This window comes from Pteropus vampyrus, unplaced genomic scaffold, assembly GCF_000151845.1.
Source record: "Pteropus vampyrus isolate Shadow unplaced genomic scaffold, Pvam_2.0 Scaffold55, whole genome shotgun sequence".
In the NCBI taxonomy this organism is placed as follows: domain Eukaryota; kingdom Metazoa; phylum Chordata; class Mammalia; order Chiroptera; family Pteropodidae; genus Pteropus; species Pteropus vampyrus.
Window position 1 is genome coordinate 8,948,006 of NW_011888836.1, and position 10,928 is coordinate 8,958,933.

General features: G+C 44.2%; 1 protein-coding gene across 1 annotated transcript in view; it reads left to right on the top strand.

Annotated features, from left to right (window-relative positions):
* EMILIN2 (elastin microfibril interfacer 2) overlaps nucleotides 1–10,928 on the top strand; it is a gene marked incomplete at its 5' end in the record, with an annotated part of 42,634 nt that overhangs the window by 3,523 nt on the left and 28,183 nt on the right. The window contains one exon of the mRNA XM_023530845.1: nucleotides 10,090–10,265. Coding sequence (XP_023386613.1) covers nucleotides 10,090–10,265 — 176 coding nt within the window. The remainder of the gene's footprint in view (nucleotides 1–10,089; nucleotides 10,266–10,928) is intronic.

Genomic DNA, 10,928 nt, shown 5'->3' on the forward strand with positions numbered 1-10,928 from the left:
CCCAGCCTAAGCCAAGAAAGAGCATGAGGAAGGGCCTAGGGGTGGGACATCAACAAGGAAGAGTAAATCGAGGTGTCAACACGGCTAGTTTCTTCTGAGGGCTGTGAGGGAAAGATCTGTTCCATGCCTCTCTCCCTGGCATGTAGATGGCTGCCTTCCTTGTCTCTTCACGTCTTCTGTCTATGCGTTTCCCTGTCCAATCTTCTTCTTTATATTAGGATACCAGTCATACTGGATTAGAGCCCATCCCAATGACCTAATTTTAACTTGATTACTTCTGTAAGACCCTATCTCCAAACAGGGTCACATTTTGAGGTACTGGGGGTAAGGACTCCAACATATCTATGGGGAAAGAGATGCAGTGCAACCCAGAACAACCAAGGTTGAGAGTTTGGGCTTTATCATTTAGGCAAAGGGAAGTCATGGGAGGTTTCTGACCTGGGGCCCCATCAGAGGTATGCTTTCAGGTGTTTGTCTGGCAATGTGTACAAAATAGGTTTGCAAGGGGAGAGAACGGGGTGGGCCCGAGGTGGGTAAAAGGGGCCTTGTTGGGAGACTGACCACAGTCCATGCCGGACCTCAGTAGGTGTGCTGGGAGAAGCAGACCAGGCTGCGGAGAAGGTGAAAAGCAGCAACCCATTTTGAATGGCCAGGTAACTGTCTCTGAGCTTCACGTACCACAGCACTGCACAGGTTCTGAGGATATGTAGAGATCTGTCACAGCGATCTGTGTGGTCTGTTGTCAAGAGTATTGATAAAAAAGACCATGCAATTTGAAGGAAGGCAAATTAGTTCACGGACTGTCGTTTGGAGAGTATAGCAGGATTGCTTTTATCCATGGGACAATCAGGATCTCATTATTCATTACCTTCAGTGATCAGAAACCACTATAAACCAACTATAAGCTTTCATATGGGCAATTGAGTCCATTATTACAGAAGGAACACATATTTTTAGTCAATGCAAATTTTTGCCACTGTTTATAAGTTTCATTTATATAAAGTTTAAGTTTCACAGTTTTCACAGCTTTCTCTAATTTTGTTTTTCCAATCTTTGGGAGGTAGAAGAGGGGCAAATGTTATAAATCCAAAAATTTTTTTTTGAGGAAACAGGATTAGAGAAATTTTGGAGTCTTATCTGATATAATTGGTCTTTGGCTAAGTTGGGACTAGAATGGTCACTGTTGTAGTGGACAAAGAATTGGATGTTATTCTCCATACAGTCTCCACATAAGCATGACCATTTCCTATTGGATACTGTTGGCTTAAGGAAAGCCATAGTGTGGTGCCTGGGTACCACCTGGTCAGTAACCAAAGGATGTTTGCTGAATGAATGAAAAAAAGAGCATATGAGTTGTTTATTTTTCTATTGAGGCTTTTTTTTTTTTTTAAAGAACAGTTTAAGATTCACAGCAAATTTGAGGGGAAAGTGTAGAGATTTCCCACATACCTCCTGCCTCTACACATGCACAGCCTCCCCCATTATCAATATCTCCCTCCAGAGTGGTGCATTTGTTATAATTGATGAACACATCATAATCCCCCCAAATCCATAGTTCACATTAAGATTCACTTTTGGGAGAGCATGTGTGTTTAACTTGTCATTCTTCCCATTGTTAAGAATCATGTGCTGAGTTCAGTTTTCAGTTTTCAGTCACGGAGACCATAAGTTTGAACAACTGTCCATGGTTTATGTTTTTAAAATGGAAATTGTGACATACATATATAGTCTTTGAAAAAATTGTTAATACTAAATGAAAATGAAGTGGTTTGCAGCTAAAAGAGGGATTTTGGATATGGTGGATTCCAGTTGAAGCAACCAAAGTAATGATGTAATTTAGATTCCTGAACTATATTGGTGTAACCTTTAAACTTTCTTTTTTTTTTGCCAAGATGTAAGTGTACATTGACTCTCTATGATGTGAGTCAGCTTTATTTTGTAAAGGTTCAAGTGACATAACTGTAAAGAATGGTTTAGTGTTATTGGGAAGACATGGTGACCAAAAATAGAATCGCATTTTGAGAAAGTTAAATACTAAAAATATAGTGAATTATTTTAAAGATTAATTTTGTGGCTTCTTTGAAAATACCATGCTTGCTTATGTATTTTATTTGGAAAAAACTGAAGGCAATTTTAGTGAAGTCTTTGAGTAGTGGGCCAGTTTACGCTCCAGCTTGTTAGGAGGTTGGGAACCACTACTTACACCACAGATTTAGATGTTTTATTTATTTAAATAAAATAACAAAATAATGCAACCTATGCAATTTTTCTTAAAAAATAAGCACAATTTTAAAGAAATGGAAAGCAAGCTGTATATATTTTTAGCTTGTTAATAGATGTCGGTTTGGCCCCTCTTCATATCAAAGTCTATATATTTGTCTCCACGCCTTGCAATTATCCAATTTAGTAATGAATTTGTCCTTTATTCAAGGGAAAGCAATCCATGGGTCAGGGGAGTTAGTACAGGACCTCACAGGAGCAGAGCATGCTTCCCTAGGGATTTGGACATGTTGACCTTAAACAGATAGTCAGATATTTCTCCTGCAAAATGGGTTTATTCTGGAACAACAAAGAATTGCAATTCGGGACATGTGGTATAAAGGCGAACCACCTCAGGTTCAGAGAATCAAAGGAGAGTAATACTCTTTTAGGGACTTTGGAGAGGCTCTTGTAAACAAAGAGTCCATGGAAGGAAACTGAGTTTGAAGTACAGTGACTTCTCGTTGGCTGAGTTATGGTGGTCTCCCATTAACTGAGCTGTCACGGGGCCTGGAGGACTCTTTTCTTCCTCCTGCCGCGGTAGTAAAGTAATATCACCTCCTGTTGGAGATGCAAGGTATGTCTCTTCCTGTGGGGTCAGTCGTGTCCACTGGGTGACACATGTGAGTTTTCTAGCCTCCCAACTCCATTTTAAATGAGGTTTCTGTTTATTTTCATAGGCAGAAGTGAGTTTTATAGAGCGTTAGAAGAGGCAGTGCAGAAACGACATGATTGGCTGGGGTTCCATATCTGACCTCATTTAGAAAAATCAAGGAACAAGGAAATACATGTAGAGCTTAGAGTTGGCTTGGCATTTGGGGATTGGCTGACTGGATATACGGTGTTTCTGGTCAAGCGGAGCTTTTGCAGGAATACACAAGTTTGATTTGCTGATGTGATACCTCTGGCAGCAGCAGCTCCTTCTTGGGCCTAGACATTTCTTTTAACACCTCTCAATTTACAGGAACTATGGACCCCCACAAGCCTTCCTATAGTCTGGGAAAATTCCTAAGGCATACTGTCCCATAGCCCCTTCATACCTGGGTACCATGGGGTTGACCAAGGTAAAGAATACGATACCTCCAAGTTCCCTAAAAAGAATCCAGTCCCACAAGCTTGCATCAGCAGTGAGGACTGTACTGAAGATTGTAGCAACATAGATGGCTTTAAGGACATTGCAGATATCACTAACCTTAAAAGTCCATTGGACACCCCAAGTGTTCTTAAAGTTCCCCACCGCCACCCCATGGCCTACTCCTCCATTATCCGCCCCCCGCTCCGCCCATTGAAAAGCAAATAAGCAAACAACTTCATTTTGTCTTCCTAAGCAGCTCTCTCCCCCATTCCTACTTGTGTGAACCTTAAGGGTGTGGGTTGGGGTGGGGTGGAGTGTGGCAGCATCTTCCAAAGAAAAACCACTCTCCTTCTAAGTAGAGTGCAGGTGACTGAGACGTGTCCACCTCACTGTGTTAAGTGTGGATTTAAAAAACAAAGTAATATGGGGTTAGCATGGATAACGTGAGGAATAGGTAACTATGCTGCAACATTTTGGTCCTTTTCCCCCCACTGAGGTCATAAATTAGAAAAGAAATACAAGTGTTTCTTTGTTTTCAATTCCCAGATTATTTTTTTTAACTGAGAGTGAATTGGCCCGAAGGAAGAAAATGTTTTTATATCTGCAGAGAAACTCATATTGTCTCTGGGTCATCTGAGTTTCTAAGTGACTTTCAGCAAGTTACAGGTGTGGTCTGTGTAAGAGCTTGCCAACTTCCATGGTCTTTACCCAAAAGTCGGAAATAAATACAGATGGAAAGTCATAGCCAATTCTCTTTTAGCATCAGAAAGCAATATTGAGAATGTTAGATGGGCTCTGCAAGTTGAAGAGTGGCTGGAGGATGCGGAGTTGAGGAAGAGGAGAAAGCCAAGAGTGATCGACCTCCTTAAGAGGGAGATGTGGTTGTTGCAAATCAAGTCAAGAGAAACACAGGAAAAAAGGATTTTGAAATTATTGTGACTTTACAGGAGAATTTGAGGAAATAATTTTTCCTCTTAAAAAAAGAGGAAATAATCAAACTAGAGTTATTCAGTAGCTCTGAAAGGAAAGATTTGGATCCCCATACCACGGATAATCATATTTGTGGTGAGCATCATGTGAAAGGCTGAGGCCAGCAGATGTTCTCATGGCCTGCACTTTGGGAGCATTGAGCATGAGTCCATGGGGAGTGACGGGAGGAGAGCCTTCTGTGACTCTGACTCCAGGAATGAGGCAGCAAACATGGTGTGAGTTTGAGGAATGCAATAGTATAGAATTTATTTGGGGAAAACAGCCTGTAGCAGCGATGGCCTTTCCCAAAAGAATTCTTTGAGAGAATGTGATTCTTCATTAATCATGGATTTTTCAGCCTTGCAGAAATCCCTCACAGTTAGCTGGGGCCCTGGGGGACGCCCCACACCTTGGGCCCTCCTCCCCACTGCCACGGCACAGGCTTGAGTTTTGTAATGTATCTCACAAAGGGAGGCAGTTAAATCTTAAGAATGTAGACTCATTGGAACTCATGCATAAGCTGTATTTCATGATCTGGACGTGCCCTGCACTTGGGGATGATGTCATTTTTAGCAATGCAAGTTTGTCAGAAGGAGGATACTGACTGCTCTTAAAATAAGTCTAAGTGACAGCTTCAGTGCTGCCCAGTTGTACTGAGCCTTGCAGCTGAGCCACTGCAGTTTTCTTTAAACCGTGGTTTTCTTCAAACACCTTTCTCTGGGACTGTAGAGTTGCTCTGCCCTCTGGGTTAAGTGGGGTGCTAAATTGTGGAGAATGGTGGGGAAAACTTCTATTTATTACATCGTGCGATCAGGGCAAACTACTGAGAAGTGAAGAAGATTTTAGGTTTTGAATTCTAACTTACCACCGTAAGTACATAAGGAGAATTATTTCAAGAGGAAACGGAAAAATAAGCAGCTTACAATTGTGGTTTCTCCAGCAAATATCTCCTTTGTACTGGGAAACAGACAGTCTTTTATATATACATTTTCATTTTGAACACATTGCTTTGATACAGGATCTGTCGTTTAAAAATGTGTACAAAGCTCTATTGTGATCTGATTTTAATCAGGGCTCATCGATCTGATTTTTAGAGTCATTGGATACATTTCGTAGTTCAGAAATATATTCGCCCAAGCATCCTTGACCTAGGTAGGCAGTTAGTTTTCTAGGCCCACAGTGCTCTTTACCAGAGGGAATCACTTTTTCTTTCTGGCTTCCTTTTCCTTCTTCACGGTTCCATTCCAGTCAGTACTGTGCAGAACCACACATGTGGAATGAAGCAAGAAGAGTTGGCTCCAGGTTTTTGGGGCAAGCAAGAAGGAGAGTTTACTAGAAAGTCTGTTTTGGGGAGAAATCCCGGTCAAGCGAGTGTCCCCAGTGGGGCACTGGGCTTTCGATTTGTGCAATTTTAGTGCCTGTGTTAAAATTAAGGTAAATACTAAATGCCAGGAAATGATCCTTACCTCATGGAACAGCTGCCTAGATGATCCTCTGCCAGCGATGTGTGGTTATTTTGCAGAGAAATGTTCTACTTGTACCTCTGGGGATGTGGGAGGAGATGGACGGATGGATGTGAGATAGAAATCCAGAGATGAACAGATGTGTGCCCGTTGCCGTTCCCTTGACAATCTCGTGACTCTCTCAGCCCTGTGCAGTGGAATTTTCTGCGATGATCGAGATGTTCAAGCCTTATGTGGCTGCTGAGCACTTGAAATGTGGCTAGTGTGACTGAGGAACTAAATACTTAATTCTATTTAATTTTAGTTAGTTTTAGCGTAAATAGCCACATGTGGATAATGGCTACTTTATAGGACAGCGCAGCAATAGGTCACCTGGTGTGTGATTCTTATCCAATTCGTCATGACCAGAGAACTCTGGAGTTTTGTTTGGTTCTGAGAATAGTCAGAAACTCACATCTGCCCGGGGTTACACCTGAGGATAACTCTGGGGCTTTTAATACGGACATTGGACTCCCTAAAACCTTGTCAAAAGTAGACCTAGTATCATTTATTAATTATTGTTTGATTAATCAATTGTCGATTGATTAATAATTGTTTATCGAGCACTTACAATAGGACAGACACTGTGTTAAAAAGTGGGGATGTAGAGAATAAAACCTGCAGGCATTCTCACCCTAATAGCCCTGCAGGGAAGATGAACATCGAACAAGCAAATGCGGGTGTGAGCTGAGCATGTTTAGGAAAGAGGTCTCACCTTGAATCAGTAGGAAGGAGTCTTTGTGGGCTGATGTCAAATGGAGGTAGTCATTTTGTCATCCTGTTCAACAGGGTCACTTACGGTCATGTGGTCCCTGAATTCTGGTTCGACTTTCTCAATCCTTTTTTTGCCACCTTCCTTCTCTTTAGAATTTCCTTGGGCTGATCTGGTGTCTTTAACACAGAGGCTGAACTGATAAAAATGGTGAACACTTGTTTCACTCCAAAAAAGATTTTGGAAAGAGTTGGGGAATGTGGGTATGGTTGAGGCAGGGGTCGGGGCAGGCTCAGGTGGTGGAGCAGCTCATTGCCACAGCCCCCAGGCGCCCCAGGGTGTCCGAGGCAGCTGTGGACTGGGCTCCGCAAGGAACAGGAGCTGTTACAGTCCCCACCAAGACGAGAATGAGGGCCAAGGCTGCACTCCGAGTCAGCCCCGCAGCTCTCCCAGCTCCGCCTGACTACCCCTTTGACTGTCGTTCCCTGGGTTTGGTGGCCCCCAGCTGGGTGCAGTGAGTTAATTGATTCAGTAAGTATTTATTGAGGACCTCTGTATGCTCACAGCCCAGGGGCCCCCCGGTAACACCTGGACTGATTTGGTTCCATTCACTTCCCTGCCTGATGGTGCAGCCCTGGCTGCTTCCAAGGTGGCAGCTCCCAGGGTGTTGGGTTCCTTGGGTCTGGGGCTATAATTCTCAACTCTGGCCAAGCTTGACAGTTACTTGGGGAGTTTTTGAAAAGTACAGATGCATAGGTATCCCTGTCCCTAAACCAATTAAAATTAGAATTTTGCGGGGGGGAGCAAAGGCCTAGGCATTTTTGTAAAGCTCCCTGGCCAGGATGTTTTTCTGTGTACTGGCTAGTGGGGGCAGGGGTCTGGAAACCTTATTGGGTTCCTCCCCATCCTCTGGGAACCCTCCCAGCTGGCTACTACGGAAGCAGAAAGCCCATTTCTGAGGGGAAAATCCCAGTAGGACTCTGGGGCTGGACAACCCCTAGCTCCTCCCCTTACATCCCCCAGATTGAAGCCTGAGGACCCATGGCTGCTTCTGGGATCTGTGTCATGCACAGAGAAGAGGGAATGAGAATGTTCCCACGATTAGAGGTGGCCACCTGATCATTTCCAGCTGTCACCAGGAAAGCCTCTTCCACACACCGGACCTGAAAACTTAGAGATGCTGTCAACCTGAACTCCATTGCCTGAAACCAGAAACCCTAACAGCACGCCGCTTAGGGGAAGGGCGAGAGCGGGGAATGTGTGTGAGGGTGGAGAGGACGGCGAGAACTCCAGGGAGCTTTCCTAAGTTATGAGCTGGCTCCGAAATATAACTGGCTTTAAAGAAAAGAATGAAGTGTGTTGGAAAAGCAAGAACTTTCTTACAACCAGATCAGCAGTGAGGGGTGAAGGCCCCCCCCGGGTAGGGCGAAATGGCCTCTTCCCAGGTCATCCGAGCCTGGTTTTGCTCTCCCAGTCCCGGCTCAGCCATGTCTAAGGGTTCAATACGGGCTGTCATCTGCTGGCACGTGAACAAAACCCAAGAGCAAACACATTTTTACATTCGATGTTAAATGCTCAGAGGAACCAAGTTTTTCTGAGATTACACATTTTTCCAGCTTTATGCTGTACTCGAGCGTGCAAAACAATGAAGTGGAGTTTTTCTTTCTCTTTTACAGTTTCTAGGACTACACAAAGGATTCTTTTGGTAGACGGCTGGTATGGGGACGAGGGCTTGTGTGTACCTGGATTGAATTAGATGCTCAGGTGAATGTTTGCTGAATGGGGACGGTGGCTACTTTCTTACTCACATGTCCATCTAGAACATATCTGGATGGGTGAGGCTATTTCAAATTTAGGGCAAGTGCCCGAGAGACTCGCTGCTTCTGCATGCTGGAAGGCTGTGTGAGGTAATGGGGAGACCACTTGGGTTTAAATCCAAGCCCTGCCCTTCCTGGCCTTTGGAACTTGGACAAGTCACTTAGCAGCCATGAAACTCTTATTTTCTCATTTGCGAAAGGAGGAAGATCTGAATGGCGGGGCCCTGGTGGGGAAAGTGGTAGGAATGAGAGAGAATGAAGCGCCTGTGATAGAGGTCTTACCCTCCTCCTTATCCCTCACTTCTTGAGTAACCTTTCTTTTCTGTTAATTGGGCTTTCTCTTCATTTCTTCTTGAAAAAGACTCCTACTGGACCTTCTCAAAATTGATATGCCTAGGCTCTACCGCAGACTAAATCAGAACCTGTGAGGGTGAGACCCAGGCATTGGCAGTTTTTCACAGTTCCGTGGTGATTCTGATTCACGGCCAAGGTGAGGACCACTGCCTTAAAGGCAAAATGAAGCAGGGTCAGGGAAAGGTGTTGGGACCCTAACACTTGGGGCAGCGCTGTCAGCGGGGATCCCTTGGAGTTCTGAAGGGACACCTGTCCTGTCCTGGTAGCAGAGTAGATTCTTACATTTGAGGTTTTAGATGACATAGTTTTGACCCTCGTGGAAGATGCCAAAGGTTCATTACATGTAGTAATCTGTAATTTTCTCAGGAACCTAAATTTGAAATCCACCTGCCACAAGGCTGGTGCCCGAGGGGAAGTTGTTTGGCCGGTGCACGGGCTGCAGGCCACCTGGCAGCTGGTCCGCCTGAACCCCGCCACACCCCAGCAGCATACAGCAACCCTGGGGAGGTGATACAAAGCCTCTTTCTTTCTGGAAACTGGCCTGCCAAAAGACAACCAGCTGCTAGTGCTGGCGTTCAAAATGAAAAGGGATGAGGTTTAGGAGACTCATAGTTCTGAGCCAGAAATAGAAGTTGGGTTAAATTAAGGAGCCTGCTTGCATCTGAGCTGTGAGGCAGGACACCAGGGTGCTGCACATCTGGAGCCATCCCTCTGAGTGCCCAGGAGCTGCTGGATAGTCACTGTCTATTCTAGGCCCAAGCCCAGTCGTAGGTCTGGAGGACTTTATAGCTTGTCACAAAGGTCTCTACGTGATGTGTAAATGCATAAGGGAATGTGTGCTTTTAAAGGGAAATTTTGAATGGTCCAATTCTGCTAATTAGCTGTATGAATAGGGCATCTTTAAAGAGATCTGAACACAAATAGCTGTCTTCAAAGGCTCCCAGCCTGCTACCTTCGCTAGTTTTAGGGAAAGAGGGTGCTGAGATAAATACCTGGATGCAATGGGAGACAAGGATGCCAGGGATGTTTCTTCAAAACATACAACAACCCTGAGTTACACCTGAGAACATCTCAACAAAGCAGCGAATTGTAGAACAGAAGTTTGTTGGTGAAACCAAAGCTCAGTTTATGAAAAACATCCACATCCAATGAGAATTGTGGGGTCAAGTTTTTCCTAAGTTGTCTTTTCCCAGGCTATTAGTTGGAGGGGAGGCAGGTGCAGGTGGATCTAAGCGTTGGAGGATAGAGGCCAATAGGATTTTGGCTGAGCCCAAGGTCAGTCTGGAGAGAGCTGGCAGGACCCTGAGTGTCCTAGATCCTCTTCATTAGGGTCCAGCTCTGGGAGGGCCAGAGGTACTTACAACAGCCAGTGAAGAGAGGTACCACCCTTTTCTTACGCAGGTATCGCGTGAACTTCAGACCCAGATATGTCACCAAGTACAAGCAGGTGACACAGTTGGAATGGAAGTGCTGCCCTGGCTTTAGAGGAGCAGACTGCCAAGAAGGTCCCAGAGACCCCATGAAGACTCCACGCCCCACGCCCGCTCGGCCTCGAAACAGCTTGAAGAAACCCACAGGTAACTTCTTACCTGTGCTTGGCTGTGCATGGGCACCACTATCATTTCCAGTGCTCTTTGAACAACAGGACTTAAGATTTACCTTGTTGAGCTCTCCAAGGTCTTCAAAGAACACAAATATATGCCTGCAGTAGATACATGTGGCACACAAATATATTTGCAGAAGCAGTAGCAATTGGAAGGCAAACTCTGCAAGTAAACGGCTTCTTTAGGGCCAACTTATGAAAGCCAAGGCCTTAGAAATCAGTGTAGGAGATGCTGATGGTTTCAGACTTGTGTAGACTGAGGCAGAGATGAGAAGATGCAATGATGCTTTGTTTTTACTTTACTTTCATCTATAAGCTCCCACAAATCTATATTTAAAGGAATTAAAATTGTTTTTTAAAAAATAGGTAAATAGAATCATTTTCATTCTGTTTGAGAATATACAAAGCTAAGCCCCATGTTAGAAGCATACAATGAGGTTTCTCTTAAATTTGTTTCTGAATTTCGTTTTCTGAAGTGAAATAGAACAAACCCAATGAATAGCTGAGAAAGCAGTGATCATTTTCACCTACAGTGCACCTTTGCTTTTAAGTGTGACATTGAGAGAGTGACTCGTATGGATAAATTTTTTTGGTCTTTTTTTCTACATCATTTTATCTTTCCTCTTTTTAAAGTCGA